Source organism: Phasianus colchicus, chromosome 18, assembly GCF_987193195.1.
Source record: "Phasianus colchicus chromosome 18, bPhaCol1.hap1.1, whole genome shotgun sequence".
NCBI lineage: Eukaryota > Metazoa > Chordata > Aves > Galliformes > Phasianidae > Phasianus > Phasianus colchicus.
The window spans coordinates 5,585,728-5,604,692 of NC_143453.1; the positions used below are offsets into that span (position 1 = coordinate 5,585,728).

Genomic DNA, 18,965 nt, shown 5'->3' on the forward strand with positions numbered 1-18,965 from the left:
ATTTCCTGAATGAGAAATGACCTCTGAAAAGAGCATTCCTTCACTTGGTTTTGCTTCAATAGTTTACAACAAACCTTTGAACAGTGAGAATCCCTATCGTTTCTGGACACGTGTTTCTATAAAAGGCTCTTCTTCTGGCACAAAGGCTGTCACAATCAGCTGTCCTCAATCACCTGAACAAAACATGAAATCTGTCGGTGCAGGTGTTTCTTTATTCATTCTCTTCTCCCTCGCTGCCCTTTGGAATACAGGTGAGTGCCTTTCAGATGTTTTTCTGCTTTACTTCCAACACGATCAGGTGTTCTAGGAGAGAATTCAGGAGCCACATCCACATATTATCTCAGGATGAAGGATAGAGGCCAGCAAAGAGAGACAGAAATAGTGGTACTTTACTACCTTTTCATTCTCTTGCTCTCTCCACCCTACAAAAAACAAATAGCCCTCTGTCACCTTCACCCTCTCTCCTCTCCCAGTACACAAAAGAAAACCCCGTGACATTTTCTTCTCCTTCTGACAGAAAATGTCATACCTGAAGCTATGACCATGATTCTTTCTTCCTCTCATGGTCTCATTCACACGTTGTCGATGACCTTTGGGAAGTATGTCAATCTGTAGAATTTTGGAATGCAGTCGATTTCTCCTCCCTAATCTGCTACTGCCAGCAATCCTGTACTTCCACATGCAGGAAATTCCTCCTGCCTCAGTCCCACATATGTGGTTACTGCTGTTGTGGATCCTACCAGCACAAGGATAAACCCCTGCTCCAAAGAGGCAAATACAGATACTATACTCACAATGTTAGCTCAGCAAGCCACACAGTCTTACACAGTCTGTAACTGTGTTAGTTACCCTCCCCTAATTATATGTTTATCACTGGTCCCAGTTTTGCTACATTCATGGCCAAATTTAGAATTTCAGATATTTAGTGAGGTCAACTTTACATGGTATTATTGGCATAGTTAACACAGTGTTATTCTCACAAGATTCAGCTATCAAAAGATTCCACTCCACTGTATTCCAAATTATCAGTGCAGCTTGTCCGTCCCACTCAAATCCCTCTTCACTCCCAAATCCAGCCATTCCTCTGTCAACTTTTTACTACTTTGTTGTATTCAGCAGTTTTTCATATCATGTCCAATAATAACTCACGGTCTACTCAGGTAACTCTCAGCCAAGGCCTGGTGATCTGTCCACCTACCTAGTTATATTAACAGCTATGTTGTTGACATTAAATTCAAATCAAATGCACAGCAGGAAGAAATCTCAACTTTCCATAATCTCATCTTGGATCACACTTTGTCACTAGTGTCAGTTTCTCATTCATTCCAAGAGCACTAGCCTGTTATCATTGATTCCTGTTATCGCTGATAAGGAAGAAGTTTTGTCACCGAGGGCAGTGAGGCACTGCACAGGGTGCCCAGAGGTGGTGCTGCCCCATCCCTGCACACGGCCATGGCCAGGGGACGGGGCTGTGAGCACTGCTGGAGCTGTGGGTGTCCCTGTGCACTGCAGGCAGTGGGAACAGATGGCCTTTGGGAATCCCCTCCTACTCAAACTATTCTATGATGCTCTGTGATGATTCTATGATGCTCCTAGAAATAACTATTACTAGTGACACTACCCAGGTGATGGGGGGCAGGCTGCTCTTGAGATCTATCTTTTCATTACACATAAAAATACCCATAGAATTGTTGAAATTATATATAAAGTGAATTTTTCTAAACAGAACGGAGTAATGTTAATGAACAGGTGATTGTAGCCTTCATCTGACATAAACAGCCTACCTCATTTATTTATGGCAGTTCTTTAGATGTCGTATTGCTGCTTCAGAGAAGAGCTCAATGACATTCCTGACAACGTGTTGTTTGTTTTTCGTCTTTGATTTGTTCTTTAACCAGGAGCTCAAGACTCTTGCTCAAGCCAGTGTGGGAAGCTGCTTGGTACCTGTTCATGCCAGGAGATTTGCCAATCCTTGGGAACTTGCTGTCCTGATTATAATGAATTTTGTCTTCAGATTTCTCCATACTCAGGATCTCTGATGGGAGGCAAAGATTTTTTGATAGAAAATACAGCTTTTAATACTTCTGTGTTAATGTGCAGGTGAGCCATGACTTTATGTTCCTCTGCCAAAGGGAGATACCCTTTCTAATCTCGCTTTCTAACAGTAGGCAATTGCCTCAAATCAAGACTTGTCAATACAGGAGTGAAAACTTACCAGAATCCTTGCAAAGTTTCTGCTAACCCTTACCCTCAAAGATATGTCTACATTTCTAGGCAGTATGACTTTCTGTAGGTCGAGTTACTGCGTGACACAAATATTCCTCTGTTAAGTTGTTCCCTTACAATATCACTACAGTGGCTTTTAAAAAAGTTTCCGTTCTGAACTTTTTGTTCCTAGAACAAGGCAGAATGGCTTTAAACTAATAGAGGGGAGATTGGGGTTGGATGTGAGGAAGCAATTCCTCACTCAGAGGGCAGTGAGGCCCTGGCAGTGCTGCCCAGAGCTGTGGTGCCCATCCCTGGAGGTGCCCGAGGCCATGGGTGGACACACAGCAGCTGTGGGGCTGGGTGGGTTTTAAGGCCCCTCCAACCTCAGCCAGTTTATGATACTATGATTTGAATATTTTTTTTTAACATTCTATTTTGAGAAAAAACAATATTGATTTATTAAACTGAACAACAAGAAAGAGAAGTGATTAGACACCTTATCTTTCTTCCTGCAAGACAAATCCTTGGTCCTCAATGTCAGCCTGTGACATACTTAAGTACGTACCACACATGCTACACATATGGTACACCACACTTCAATAGCCCTGATGTCCTTACTTTTTTTTCTACAGAAGCTTCTGAGTCAGATTTTAGTGTCCCTCCAATCTGCATAGCAGCATTTGAGAAGATTTTAGTTTTTCAACAACTTTGCACTTTGAATTAAGTGAACTGTTGCTTTATCATAGCTAACACAAGTTTCAGTTTAGATGAGCAAAGAAACTACTTTTTGGCAGGCTCCAAACTTGCAGCACTACTTGGAATAGCTCTGCAGTTCCCATACATCAATCCTGAAGAGTCATGGATAGGCTTATAGAAAGGATGCCAGGCAGGAGCCCTATTTGGAAGCAGATGGTTAATTTACAAGCAATGAGCTCTGAGTTTGTTACTAATTTATCTTGTTCCTCCCATAATTAAATTGTAAATCTAAGGCTTGCAACTTGCTGTGTATTTGTGCAGTGCACAGCAGAATCCTCACTGCAGTGATAAGAACAAAGTACACGTGAATTTTTCTAGTTTTCACTGATACAAGCAAAACAGCCATGGGACTTGGAATGACCTGCACTTTAAAATACCTTACATAGACTGAGACATTCACGATTTTTCTGCTCTCAACAATGGCTCTGAGAAATGTTTTCAATATCAACAGATTCAAGCAGCAAGTCATAACCAGTGGCTATGTTGATAAGGATGGAAAAGCCCACTGCCTCTCCCCGTTGCTGTATGAAACTGGTTTCATCCCCTTTGAAGTTTCTACAGATGGCGGGCTGACATTTCCATACTCTGGAACTTGGTTATCAGGTTACTTACTTCAATCTGTGATATCACCCTTCTTTCTGTATTCTTGCTTCACAAAAACAAGATGATATAAGCCTTTCCCACTTTCTTAATGGGCTATTTGGCCTCAAAAAAGTCATTCTTGATCCCTTCATGGTAATTCCTATTTTGAGAGATGAAGTTTTACTGTGGATGAGTTCTGCTGTTATTCAGCAGCAGCAGCATTAAGTCACAAAAATTCTTGAGGCTGACCAGAAGAGTTTCCTTTTTGGTAGATATTTATATTGGAAAAGATCTGCACCTTGCTGTTGTACCCCCAGGACCACATGCATTACTAGGGGTTGTATTCTCTCATCTCCAATTTACTCTTCCTCTATCATGCATCCTGTTAGAAAACACACATGGAGGAAATACTGCTAAATCTATAATTGCAACTTCTCATAGCTATGCAAGACAAAAATGTCATTAATTATTATTTTATCGCTAAATTTGACATTTTAGGTTTTTCTTGTGTTCTGTAATGCAGTACATCACAGCAAGGTTTTGGTTGAAGAATGCACGTTGGTCAATGAGACGAAATGGCAATACTATGGCACTCCTGGCACGGATGGAAACTTAACTCTGACCTGGACACACCAAGCACTTGCAGCACCCCATATCAACATAGAAGTCTGGGGGTACCAGGAAACAGGTAAAGTGCCCTTCTCCTACCTGTACATGATGCACAGAGCTCTATATATCATGCATTCACTTTCACCGAAGCTACAGGAAGAGATTTGCAAGTACAGAGAAGTCATGCTTGTAATGGCAGCTTTGCTCTTCAGTTCCACATGGGTGGAGGCATCTAATTTCAGTTGTGTTGTTAGTTAACTCTTCTTTCACAGCATCTAAATGGATTTTCTTCCTCTATATGACAGGTGACAGTTACTCAGAAAACTGGCTTGCTGAATGGAAATATCTTTATACTTTGGCAAGAGAAGTTCCCAATACAGGGACATTTTCTTTCATTCCTGTACCTGCTGAAGCAAAGTACAATACTTGGGACTTTGGAATTTTGAGAATTACCCCCAGCACCTATTCTGATGGGCAAAGGCAAGTACATGACAACATTCATTTATCATAGGTACCCTATTATTACTAAAATTGCCTTCTTCTTTGACACTTAAAACCAGGACTTGGGCTCTGTTTCTCATACAAAAAAATCTAGCAAATCCACTTCAAAAACTATAACGTCTACCTTTCAAGCATAGACCCCATCTAAAAATAAGTATGTGATCATTCAATTACCTACAGTAGTCATCACAACGTAAAACTTAATCACCAATACAGTAGTTAGGATGTCTCATAGGGGATACCAGCACTCACTGCTCATTTTAGACATGTTTTCTTTATCTTCCTTCTACTGAGAGTAGTTTCTCTGAGGCTCGGTGTTGGCTTGTTGTTGCAGTTTTATTTATTTAACTTTACCACAATTTTATTGCTATATATTTTATAACACTGATTATCCCTTTGGTCTGTTGGGGTCCCTGCCTCTCTCCCTCTCTCAGCATCTTGCCAATCTCTATCCTGTTCCCTGGGGGGCAGAGTGAGAAAAAGAGAATACCATGATGTAGTGCAAGCACTCTTCCAGCACAAGCCATAGAGCCAAAACTCAAGTGTGCTGCCAGCACTATTTAGTCACAAGGCACAAATTTAAAACATAGCTCTGTTCAGACTACTGTGAAGAAAACTCCATCCCAACCAAACCCAATACACTCCTGAACTAGGACATCTGTTGCTATTGGACATGATAATACTGGAGCACAGAATTAGATTTTGTTAGAGAGTCCAGACTTCCTCCATTCTGGCCTAAAGGATCTATGATGTAAAAATGCATGAACAGAAAATTTGTCTCAAAAGTCTATGTAAACCAGGATCAGAAATGCTAAAACGTATCCCTGGTTATAGCATCCCTGCTGCATGCTGTCATCTCACCCTTAAATTAGGAAAATATTGATTTTCCAACCCAAGCCATTCTATGATTCTGTGACTCCAAGTGGCCTACATAATCAAAAAACAACTTGCAAGGCGTAAAATACTTCATAATTATTGATGCCAAAACTTTGCTTTTCAGCTATTAAATCTGTTTTTTGGCTTTTTTTTTTTTTTAATTCCTTCAGCAACATTCCATCCATCTGGAGCCCAGCGCATGCATTGGCTTGGCACCTTGGGGAAGACTTCAGAAATGAGCCAGCTGCATGGGCAACTGCAAAATGTATAGAGTGGGACAGGAAGGAAGAGCAACTTCCAAACTTCATGGAGGAAATTATAGATTGCCCTTGCACCTTGGCACAGGCAAGAGCTGATACTGGCAGGTTCCACGTAAGTTGTTAATCTATCACTGTGGCCTTGTACAGTTCCAAGTAGAAGCTGAGGTACTGTCAACTCTTCCCTGCAGCCTTGTTCTCTGCTCTGTAACCTTCCCTGATACCAAGGTCAGGCTAACAGGCCAAATAGTTCCTCCTTCCAACCCTTCTTGTAGATGGGTGTCACATAGCAAGTCTCCAGTTGCCTAAGATCTCCCCAATTGTCCAGAGCTGCTGACAGATGGTAGAAAGCAGCTTAGCAATCACCTCCACCAGCTCCCTCAGCACCCTCAGGTGGATCCCACCCGGCCCCATGGATTTGTGGCAGTCCAGGTGGAATAGCAGGTCACTGTTTCCTCTCTGCCTAATACACCATAACTCACTGCAAACCTTTCTAGCTTATATTTTGCAGTGCAAATCCACAGCCATAAAACATTATTTCCTATCTTCTTCATTCTTCCTCCCACTTGACTGGTAACAAAGAACTATCAAAAGCTAAGAAATCAGTTGCCATGTCATTTACACTTTCAGACAGCACTGACCTGAAGACCAGATGGAGTAACTTCCTCACCTATGTACGACATAAATGATGGCAGTGTGAAACCTATTGTCTGAGAATAAAGATGGTCAGTATGCCACACTCTGTGCCTGTTACACTTACAGCTGAGTTCTCCATTTAGCTCCATCTGTTCTTCAAATTCCGTTCTACCAGACTGCAAAAAGCTGAGGTCAGACTAACATGCTGATACCATCACGTCAGTCCTACATTTGCTTTTCTTCCTGTCATTCTATGATACCAAACCCACAGCCACAACCACTTTGTTTAGCTTATACATGGACCTTAGAGGCAAATGGTTGGGAGAGAACATGAAAACAGGAAGGACAAAATGGAAACTCCCTTAAGCATGAGCACTGATCTTTTTCAGACAGATTATGGCTGTGACATTGAAAAGGGAAGTGTGTGTACTTACCACCCCGGCGCTGTGCACTGTGTAAGGGCCATTCAAGCCAGGTAAAGAACAATTTTTGAAGCCACAATTTTTTTAATGACGTGTTTCACCTCAGAGATCATAGCATCACAGAAGTCAGAAAGTCCTCTGGAGGCTCAGCAATCAGGTTTAAGGCAATGGCTGTTTCTCTCTTGCTCTCTTATTACTCCTCATCGCTGAGGTGAAGGTAATGCTTTAGTCTTACTGGACAATTAATTGCACCGTGCTGGACTTCACGATGCATAAACAAGGAGTAATATCTAAAAGCAGTTTGATAAGACTTAACTAAGCCTTTTTTGTAAGGGTTGTTGGTTGCACTTGTTCTATCAGAATAACATCAGTAGTGCTGTGTGTGTGGCCATAAGACCTGCAGAGCCTTGGTTAAAGCCCCCTCCTACCCAATCCCTGCTCTGATCTATTTCATAAGAGCAGAAACAAAAATATTTACTGACACTCATCTTTTGTGGATGTCATGGAGCTTGGTAACCAAAGCATCTATTCACATCCATAAGAAGGCAACCACTAAACACAAACGGACTTCCCAGAACTGAACGATGACTTTCCTCTCCCTACATTTCTCAACCAGCCCCCAGTATGGAGCAGGACAGCAGTGCTGCTATGACTCCACAGGGACCCAGATCCTCACGCAAGACTCCACAGGAGGCAGCACACCTGACAGAGGCCACGACTGGGGAGCACCACCTTTCCTGAAGCCTCCCCGGATACCTGCCTTTTCCCATTGGCTTTATGACGTTATCAGCTTCTATTACTGTTGCCTGTGGTCTGCTAATTGTCACTTCTATATGAAAAACCGCCCCTCTAGTGACTGCAGGACATATCACCCACCCCGAGCTGGTAAGAGCTTCAGCATTGCATTACAGAGTACAGCCTTTTCATACACTTGACATTTAGAACACGTGTGTGTGTATGTATTAATGCCAGTTGACAATGCTGAGAGCACAGTATCCTGCAGAAAATTTCCATAGCAGGTGGTTTCAATTCATCTGTCAGTGGCAAAATGTGTTCTTTAACTGCCCTACAAAATTTTTGGCTTAAGTAGCATATTAACTCCTGGAATCTAAATAGCTGAGATTTAGTAGTAGTTAGTGCTTGTGGCTTCCTAATGGACTGTGGGCTTTTCTTGTTCTTATTTCTCTTTTTTCTTTCTGAAAAAGCATCTGCCTTTGGGGATCCTCACTTCCTCACATTTGATGGTCTGAACTTCACTTTCAAAGGACAAGGGGAATACACATTGGTAGAATCTGATCTCACATCCTTAAGGGTGCAAGGGAGGACCCAGCAGGCACACTTTCCCAATGGTAAGTTGGTAAGAGAGAAAGCAGTGATGATAAATAACAGCTTCTGAGGTTGCTTGATTCACTGTTTACAGTACTTACCCCATCTTCTCTAGTCTTTTCCCCCTCTCCTTGCCTGGTTCCCAACCTATGGCTAATGTCTCCGTGGGCTGTTCTCCCATTCGCAGACTGATGAACACTTCAAATTGATGTTGTTATCAGCAGAAACATAATTCCTTTTCTCAAAGAACTTGTATGTGTTCTGGCATTCTGCTACTTTAGCACATACACACACTTTATATATCTGGATGCTATATGCTTCCTGTTTTGTTTGTTGTTGCTGTTCTGTTGCCTGTATCACGACCACCTTCCAAATTGAGTTTATTTGATGCAAGGTATCTGGAGGAGTTGGGGTTTTTTTGTGTCTTTCCTTCTGAAGGAACTCAGGCTCAGGTGACAGGCCTGTCTGCAGTGGCCATGCAGGAGAACAACTCTGATGTGATCGAAGTACGCTACTCAGCAGATCTGAATTTGGAAGTCTTGTTGAATCAGAAGGTGGTCAACTTCTCTGAGCAAAGTTGGATGGACCTGGAAGGTTAGTTACAGATATCAGCCTTGAAAGCTCTTCTATTTCTACGGAATCCTCTATAGCTAAAAAAAGAGTCTTTGTGCCTACATTTTCATCCTATTTTCAGTGCACTTTTGAGGTTACAGGTCACTGCAAAAATTAAATGTGGAGTGAAACAAAGGACAGACGATATCCCAGATATTTAGATCTTATTATCCGCATTTTTCAGTTGTTGCCAGATTGAGACAGAAAACAGATGGCATGGACCTTGGTGAAAGACATGGGAAGCATGGAAAAGAATGTGCTCTCCATCCAATCTGCCTTGCTGGCCATGTCTTTATACAGAGAACAAATTCCTCTTGCCTTCAAGACTGATTAAAGCTACTCCATGGACAGGAATATAAACACCAGAGTTATGGGCCACTAATCTCCTTCCAAACAGCTACAGAGGCACACACTGTGGCTGTGCCCCCATGGAGAGATGGAGCAGGGAGATACAGGCCAGGTCAGAGCATCACATCCCATTACTTTGATGCCTTTCAGTATTGCTGGCAGTTAGCATAGCAGTAATACCAACACCGCCAGGAAGAAGCAGAGTCATTAGATTTGTAGAAGCCAGGCATCCCCTCTGCTCAGAAAGAGCAAGTGACAGCCTTTACCAACACTTGGTGCACATCCTGAACTTCTGGGGATGCAGAGAGAAATATGAAGAGAGGAAAATTCTGGAAATAGTACTGAGATGCTTGACTTCAATGCCTGCTTCATCCATGTAATTTTTCAGTGTCCTGTAGAGCAATGACTTCCCTTCTCATCCCAAGGAGGATGAAGAGGATTACTCCTCCTTACTGAAGAAGAGAATTAGTCCTTACTCCTCATCCATTTGCTTTGTGTCATTAGCTATTTTGTCCTCATTCTCTCACCATTTTAGGTCTCTTTCTTCATTCTACGGCTGATCAGAAAGTTACAGTGATGTTCTCTTCTGGGTCTGGAGTGGAGATAAGGGGAAGTGGAGGATTTCTGACCCTGACAGTTCTGCTCCCAGAGAAGTTTATGAATCACACACAGGGTCTCTTTGGGGTGATGAATGGTAACACAGAGGATGAATTTACCTTCAAGAATAAATCAACCATGTCGGTTCATGCAAGTCCCCAGCAGTTGTTTGAGTTTGGAGCTAACTGTAAGTGACTCCTCTGGTTGTCTGTTACTACATTTTCTTCATAAATTCAAAGCTGTTTGTGATCTACAGACCAGAAAATTGTCTGTGCTAAACAGCCTATTTGGAGTGAGAGACAGATGCTTCCCCACTTGGTTAAATGGGTAACATGTCTAACCAAAGTGGATAAAGACAGAATCATGATAAATCCTACCTGTTCTTATCAAATTTTACCAGCAACTGTGAAATCATAGCTGTACATTTATTTCTATTTTTAACCAATTGATCAAACATTAAACTTAGTGCAAAGTTAAAATGCTGCATGCAAAAAGGGAAACAACCTTGAACTGGAAGGAGGACGCATAAGTTGGACAACATAGATCTCTTCTAGCTCTGGCTACGATTATCTAGACAAGTACTTGGCAGAAGGTTGTGTAGGTCTGTGGGCAATGTTACAAATCAATCTCTTTCACTTTGTCTCCCAAGGGGCTGTTGAAAATGGAACTTCTCTCTTTACTTATGACACAGAGATCTTACTGAACGATTATTTTTATGGGGAAAAGCACAATGCCTCCTTTCTGCCAGTGTTCTATCCTTATGAAGACCCTGCTGATCCCTTGGTGGATGAGATGGTCTCACTCTGTGACTCAGACCCATTCTGCAGATTCGATGTCCTGACAACAAGAAGTCTTCAAGTGGGAAATTTCACAAGGCTGTCTCATCAGAATCACAAGCAGCTGGTAGAAAGTCTAGAGCCAGGTGAGACAGCATTAAATCAATCTTCCCTTGCTGCAAGCATCTAAATAGTTAAGGCCATCTGAAGAGGCTATACTCAACAGTAAGTTCATGCATTCGTAAACACTTATCAGAAGTCATCTTTTGTACCAGAAAAAAAACTCTGAACAAGTAGGATAATTAGACCAATATAAAATACAGTTTTTTTTTTAACCATTTCTTCTACTACTGCAGCACTGTATAGTAGAATTCTCATCTTCATTTTCTATTACTTTACCTTGCCATTTAAAAAAATCTGAAAGCATTTCAGTTAGCCTAGAAATTTGTCTTTCTTTGAGCTGTCACACAAATGCCATTTGAACCACTGTGAGATTCACTAGTCCAAAATAACTAGATATTTCTCTTTTACTAGTGATTTCTTGTGGCTGGCTGGATTCCCCAACCAATGGAAGGAAGGATGGAACTAACTACCTACTGGGCTCAGCCATCCATTTTACCTGCAACCAGGGCTATGAACTCACTGGATCAAAAGAAAGAATCTGTCAATCAACTGGAGCCTGGTCTGGGGACTCACCCGACTGTATCTTAAGATCAGGTCTGTCTCCTTTTAAGCATAACAAATCATCACCAGAAATCACCACCATGATCATCATGGGGCAGTCTCAGCATATGGCCCTTGACAAAAGCAACTCTCTTTTTCGGGAAGACATTGGACACGAGATCCCTGCACATCTAGAAATACTGGTATTTAAATCTGAATAAGACAGGGGTATTGGTTTCTTTCTATCTTTATTCTGAGAACCTGCCTCTTCCCAGGGCCTGAGGCTATATGCTCCTCTTTCTGTGTTTGAACAAAAGGATCTTTTTCTCAAGTAGACAATCTAAAATAATTTTCAAACTCAGACTAAGTATGCTAATGGTATCCTGGACTGCATTAGACAAAGTATTGCCAGATGGTGTGAGAGAGCTGATCATTTCCCTCTGCTCAGCACTGCAGAGGCCACAGCTGTAGTGCTGGGGCAGGTCTGGGCTCCCCAGTACGAGAGATGTACTGCAGAGTCCTGCAAAGGGCCACAGAGATGGAGGGATGGAAGTCTCTCTCCTAAAAGGAAAGGCAGAAAGAGCTGGAATTCCTCACTTTGGATGAGAGAAGGCTTGGGTGGGATCCCCATCAATGTCTACAAATACTTGAAGGGAAGGTGTAAAGAGGGTGGAACCAGGCAGTGCCAGGACAAGAGGCAATGGGAACAGACAGAATCATGGGAGGCTCCCTCTGATCATCAGGAAGCTTTTTTGCTGTGATGGTGACTGAGCACAGGTTGCCCAGAAGGGACTGTTGACTCCCCATCATTGGAGATATCCAAAAGCTATCTGGATAAAGTGCTGACCAATTGGCTCTAGGTGACCCTGCTCAAGTGAGGTGGTTAAACAGGATAACCTCCAGATGCCCCTTCCAATAAGCAGCCTCTGATAACAGTGGGCAGACACTGCACCTTTGTCTCTTGCCAAGCATCCTCTTCAATGCTTGTTGGATATGAAGAGAGCAGAGGCTTTCGAAGGACTGTGATATCTCAGCACAGAAGATATTGCTCCATAGCAGTAGAAAAATACTTACGATAAGCAGCAAAAAATCATTACCCCTGCTGTGTCACTATTATAACCTTATCAATTAACCTGGAATTTTCAGACTGAACAGCTGCTAGGCTGCGTCTATAATTCACAGAAAACTGCCTACCTTGTTCAAACCATTTCAACTGGCATTTATTTTTCTGCCGTGAATTCTCCAAGCATCCTCAAGATGGCAATGTTTCAAAGCTCCAGGGTGACGCAGGGCCATACAGCACTCCTAAACACTTTCTGTGCTAATTGCTCCTGAAAGTACTCAATTCCTGCCATTTTCTCCATTTTGAGCACCTTCCAAAAACTTGGGAAGTGCACAACACATCAACAGTGGATTCTCGTCCATACATTTCATCATTCACAGTAATAACAGATCATTTATCAAAGATTGAGATCTTTACAAAGTAAGGCCAGAACAGTGGCAGAATACTTTGCCAAGTTGAAAGCTAAGATGGTTTTTCCATCGCTGCCGTCAGCTGCACACTTACTGGATAGGAGCCAGACAGTCTCAGTAAGAAACTGGACCACTTACATTTATAGAACTAGGGGGCAAAAAGCCAGCCCTAAAAGATCAGAAGGAAAGAGTTAAACAGAACAATGGAGACATGCCATAGTCTTATGGCTAAGCATAAGACAAGAGAAAATGGTTTCTAACAAAAAGAGGGGAAGTTTAGGTTGGATATAAGGAAGAAGTGTTCACACTGAGGGCAGTGAGGCTCTGCACAGGGTGCCCAGAGGTGGTGCTGCCCCATCCCTGCACACAGCCATGACCAGGGGACAGGGCTGTGAGCACTGCTGGAGCTGTGGGTGTCCCTGTGCACTGCAGGCAGTGGGAACAGATGGCCTTCGGGGGTCCCTTCCTGCTTAAACCATTCCATGAACAATGAAATGAATGTTTTTCAGTACATTTCTTCCACCTGATTATAACAACGACATTCTTACTATGTGATATTTGGTGTTGGAGTTCATTTGTAGAATGAGCCCAGATGATCATTTTGTCAGTCCCAGGAAGCTGGAGCACAGCAGTGCTGCCCATTCTAGCAGGATATCATAGTCAAGACAACATAAAATCCAAACTGCATGTAAAGGCCTTCACTAAGCTGTCCTAACCATTGTGCCCCAGTAATGCATTTGTTTCTAGCCTTGCTCCTTCCTCTTTCATATCAGAGGATACACAACTGCTTAACAGTCCAAGAAGGTCCAAGTCTCTCTGGAGAAGACAGGCAAAACAGTCCAGAATTCCTCATGCTTACATTTTAACTTCTAGCATTTTTATGGCATGATATCCACCTGCTTTTCACTAAATACATTTCAATCTCCAGTCTAATACAGTTGAAATCCAGCACTGACTTCCTTGTGCCAATTCTGGATTCAGCACAGTTACAGAAAGCATTTTCACTGTGTTACAAACTGTTTTACTCGTGCTAGTTTTCTTTACTGTTTTCCTCTTTACACAAAAAGATGCTGCTCTTTTGCCAGCACCCATTTCATTAAGCTCTGTAACAGAGGGCCATCTTCATGCCAGGAAAACACTGGAAAAAATTAATGGTCAGTGCTTCCAAGTTTCTGGGAGCCTGAATGGGTGACCACTGTCCTAACCGTGTGATTTGTGGTCAGATTTTTACTTCCAGCATGAACTATTAAAGCACTTTTTAAAATAATGACCTCTTCCATGCTGATCAAGAACACAGGACCCAGCCCCCTGTTACTGCCAGTTTCCAAAGGTGCCTCTTCTCAGTGCTGTGTTCACTGCAGTGCTGCACATTGTGGCACACTGGATTCAAAGTTTGTACTGTAAAACCCCTGATTTGGTTACTACAATATGCTTTCCTCCCTTCTCCCCAAAAAACCTAGAAAAGTTACAATGAAGTCGTGAGGACTCAAATGGGATAGGAAGAGAGAGACAGAAACAAAAGAACTATAGGACAGTTACTGCACAAAATCCATTTCTGTATTTCAAAAACAAATTATGCTTTCAGGCCTGTATGTTTTTACTTTTGAGTTTTGCTTCCTTGAATTAAGGTTTCCATGGATATCCTCTGCTAATAATTACTTCTGCTATGCTTCTAATTACAATCCCACTGCAAGGCTTGCCAGTACCTCAGCAACCTCTCTTCATAGGATTTTTCATGGAGGGAGAAAAAGAAACCATCCAGCAAAAGAAGAAAGGAGAATAGTAAAATTAGGAGTAAAACGTAACTGAAATCTGTAACACCTTCACAATATACACATTTATCCTGTTTGTGACAGACAACGATTTGGTGGTGTTAAGTGCAATTTTTTGTCTCTTTTGTTTTCAATTTTTTCATTTTTAGCTTTCCTTTTCCAGGCTGTGTGCAAATACAACCCTTTTGTGAAATGTTGACAGAAATCCCATTAGTTCTGTGTGCTTTTCTCAGATGAAGATGGAATTGCTATCTGGCTGTTATTTCCAGGAGGTCTGCTTCAAAACATTCTAAAAATCATGAAAAATAGCTTGGGGTTTAAAACTGAAAACAAAGATTTCACTTTAGATACAAATCACCACAAAGACAAACTATCCAGGCCAGTGGTGGTCTCTCATCACTTGACAGAGAAGGGGTACCTGCCTGAGGTGTTCGTGGGCCAGGCAGAAGTTTTGGAGCTTTGTAGAGGAATTACTGAATGAAGAGAAACTGTAAAGCTACTGGATTGGGGAAATGGATGGAAAACCCATCACTTATTGAGGTCGGTAGTCACACAAATATTGCAGATTGATGAAGTCAGTTGCATTTTAGCCACCAGACACCACATCCTCTGCTTGTGTTAGAGCAGCTTTCACAGCCACCTGCCATAACTGGGAGGTTATTTGCTCACCCACAACCAGTTTGTTCCCCAACCACAATGAAAAGCAATATATACAATTTAAAATCCAGTAATGATTACGTTCAAACAAATTGATACGAAGACAAATAACATCTTCCTGTTTCCTTGTTTGCCATTTTTTGTTTCAGACATCAAACAAGTAATTATTCTTGCCTGTGTACTTGGAGTCATGAGTCTCGCTGTTGTGACACGTCTAATTCTCCTATATAGAAAGGACAGGTAAGAATTCAAGCAAGCTAAAAACAAGAAAGAACCTGATAAAGAAATAGCAAGTGCTGTGACCTTCTAAACCATTTCCATCAGCGGCAAAGAAATCAAACATGATCTTCTCCTGCTGCTATATTTTTTTATCCTGGCTGGATATTAGGAAGAACATCCTCTCAGAAATGCAGTCAGGCACTGGCACAGGCTGCCAGGGAACGGTGGGGTCACTGTCCATGGGGTGTTTAAGTAAAGGGTGGCTGTACTATTTAGATACATGGCTATTGGGCAGAATTGGCAGTAGGTGGATGGTTGGACTGGGTGATCTTAGAGGTCTTCTCCAACCTTCATGATTCTATAATCTGATATTTCAAATATCGTGTCTTGATGGTTCTTCAGTCCTGCTAGAAAACTATGATGCAAAGTTGGAAGTTTATTATCGGGGCAAGCAAACATGATTGGTTGGTTGATTGAGAGAGAGAGAAAGAATGGGATTTTTCATCAAAACAATGCATTTGTTGAGTGGTAAGGCTGCCTGTGAGAGGTATTCTACTTCAAGATGGGTGATGCCAACAGGTAAACTGAATCTATCTCTGAAGGAATGCATTGCATGGTGCTGTGATTTGCCACACAACCTTGAAGGTATTCCCACTTCTATGGTTGCCTTGAGAATGCTTATGTTTCTTGTGACATAGAGGTGAAGAGAATTCAAGGTATAGTACTTCACTGCCCATTCTTGGAACATTCCTATCAAACAGATACACTCACTGTATAAACTATTGTACTGTAAAAGAAATCTCTACAACATGTCGTGTGGCTAGTAAGTTCCTCCAGATTTTAACTGTTTGCTTTAGAAGTCCACACATCATTCACTCTGTTGACCAGTTTAACAAGACAAAAACATTTTTGGCCCTATAACCTTCCAACAGATTCATGTCTTCAGAGTCCTTTGAAGCAGAACACACTGTGACACCTGTGTCTGTCACTGAAAATGCAGCCCGCTGATCCTCTGCTCAATCATTAACTGCATCTATCAGCATGCCACAGTGACTACTAAGTTTTGCCTCTCACCTTTGAGTCACATAAGCATCATTTTCTATAGCTCATAGAGAACAGTCATACCTAAATCTCTTTTCTCCCTTCTCTGTACAAAAATAATGGATACTCAACAGATGGGAGATACGATTAGCAACTGATGGTTTTTTGCTCATACACAAAGGACACCTCCTATACTGACCAAATCTCACCTGTTCCAGGTTCTACATACATAACTGATTGATATAGAGCACTATTATTACAGCCTTCTATCCTAATCCTGATCACCAAATGCTATGTTTTAAAATTCCTTTCTCCTTTAGCAAAGGAACACAAAACCAAGTAGGGGTTCTATTTTCAAGTTTTCACCAGCCACGTTTTCAGCCTAGAGAAGTAAGCTGAGTTTCTCAGTCAATCACATTATGCTGTGAGCAGAGATTTAGGGGAGAAAATATCACAGTACTACAAAAAATATGCAGTAACATCATGGTAACCATTCTAACAGTCATCTCTAGTTGTTGTTTTTTTTTTAAGTTTTTTTTTTTACTTTGTCTTTCCCCTCACAAGACGCAGAGCCGAGCAGAAGCTTGTTTCCAAGCATCCAGTGACATCTCAGCAAGGAAGAGCAGAACTTCCAGATGAGTTTTCGATGAAACATGGAGAAGAGGAATAAATGGTCCACAGTAACAAAGACAGAAACAACAGTTTCACATAGCGTGCTATCATTTAATTTCTGCTTCCGATACAATGACTGTTCAATCGCATGGGAAATGCTAACAAGCTTCATGGGATTGTATAACAGCCAACTCATCCTACTGTGTATCATAAGGAAGGAATATGACATGTATTGGTTTCTTCTATCAAACACGTTTCAGACAACAGAACCAAAGTTTTGACAAAAATCCAGAAGAGCTTGTGGTTTCTCTGCATTTTTCTTCTCATCTTTTACTTGCAAGTTAATAAAATGAAAATAATCCTAACCTAAAACACTAACCTTTATCAGAGAAACACACACCTTCTCTAGGGCCATTTGCAGCCATATTAGACAGGAGGGCTGCTCTGAAAGTACCACCTCCTCTTTCACGACACTGGCAGTGCAAGACAAACCTCTGTAATGTGGTGGAAAGCACAGCAACAACAGCAGAACAAAGCCCTAAGCCACAGTAAGTGAAAAGTTACTCAAATGCAACAGCCACAAAACCAAAGGAAAGAAGCTGCTTACCTTCAAAAGGCCTCAGGTGCACAGGGATCTCCAGCAAGCTCCCCTTACCTCCACTGCCAACCCTTAAATGAGGTCTGGGAAGGGGTGAAGCTAAGACTCTGATTACTCAGGTACATTGCATGCACCTGAGCTCCCCTGGGTTGGCCCTGCCTTCCCACCAGGTGCTCAATCACTGCTGCAGGCCGTTCTGCTCCAACCTTCCCACAACTTCCCATTCCGTCCTGTGGCTGTGTGACAGATGGCAGCGGAGGGGCAATCTGACAAATGACATCTGACATGAAAATGCATAAGAAGCAAAGGTGTGGAACTGAATTTCTCCGTGGGGAAGAAATGGCCCCCACTGACATTCATTGACTCTTGGTGAGCATTTATGGGACACAGCAGTGGATGTGAGCACAGTGAGGGGTGGGTGGTGCATTTCAGCTGTGGTGACAGCAATGTGAAAGACATCTTACCTGCCATCCTGGTCCTTAGTGTCAGTGGCACACGGAATACTTACAAACAATGAACACCATGTTAATAATGAAATTCACACAATCAATTTAATGTATCTCCCAAAGTTTGGTCTTCCAGCACTCCTTGGCAAAACCTTCTTTGCTCACTCCACACTCTGCTTCCTTCACCAACCACTCATGCACACAGTTGGTATATGTGTCAGTTGCACAATTTGCTTTCAGCCAGTTTGTTGCTCATAGTCATTCCTTGGTCTTTTTTTTCAGAGCTCTTTTTTTGTCCTAAGAAGTTATTTTTTTTTCTTTCTGTACTCATTTGTATTTCGATTTACTGTATTCAAGATCACCCATTTGCATTATGCAATTTTCTGCTTGTGGTTTGTGGCCGCTGTTCACAAATAACAGCGATGGCAATAACAACAGTAGCTAATAAGTAATGAATCATTTTATACTTCTAATACACGGTCTGAGAGGTTCCTTTCAGTGTGTGCTGTCCCAGCAGAATGTAAAATCTGTACATTTTGTTCTCGCCTGTTGACACAGCCATGATTTCCCTCCAGTTTACGAATGAAAGACCTTAGAAAAGTAGAACCAAAGAGCTGCAAAACTTAGTAATTCTTTCACTGTCAACAAGGGTTTCACAATGCACAACTGGCTTCCCAAACCTTTTGGGTTGCAGGCTGGAGGCACAATAAATTGGCAAAACTGCCCCTTTGAGTATATATTAGGTGACGTGGTATATATGAATCCATTGTTTAAGTATCTTCTTTTTTCTCCTGCTTTTAATATATCTCACAACAGCCAGAAGAGATTTCAGCACGTTTTTCACCTTATGGTTATGTACAATGAGAGCTTTCTGCATACTAAGAATAAGGCATACAGTGTGTATTGATGTAACACCGTAACAAAGCACTGAAACTGTGTTTTGTGGCTGACACGTTCAGAGTAGTAAAATGGGTCTCT

At 41.9% G+C, this 18,965-nt stretch overlaps 1 protein-coding gene across 1 annotated transcript; it reads left to right on the forward strand.

The window, feature by feature from the left end:
* The first annotated feature begins 5 nt into the window (after positions 1-5).
* On the forward strand, positions 6-17,161 carry SUSD2 (sushi domain containing 2). Its single transcript, XM_031592382.2, has 15 exons — positions 6-251; positions 1,899-2,100; positions 3,416-3,567; positions 4,070-4,234; positions 4,461-4,635; positions 5,703-5,904; positions 6,815-6,900; positions 7,464-7,732; positions 8,053-8,196; positions 8,612-8,767; positions 9,669-9,917; positions 10,380-10,652; positions 11,041-11,223; positions 15,221-15,311; positions 16,896-17,161. The coding sequence occupies exons 1-15, from the start codon at positions 17-19 to the stop codon at positions 16,999-17,001; spliced, it is 2,688 nt and encodes an 895-aa protein (XP_031448242.2). The 5' UTR covers positions 6-16; the 3' UTR covers positions 17,002-17,161.
* The last annotated feature ends 1,804 nt before the right edge of the window (positions 17,162-18,965 follow it).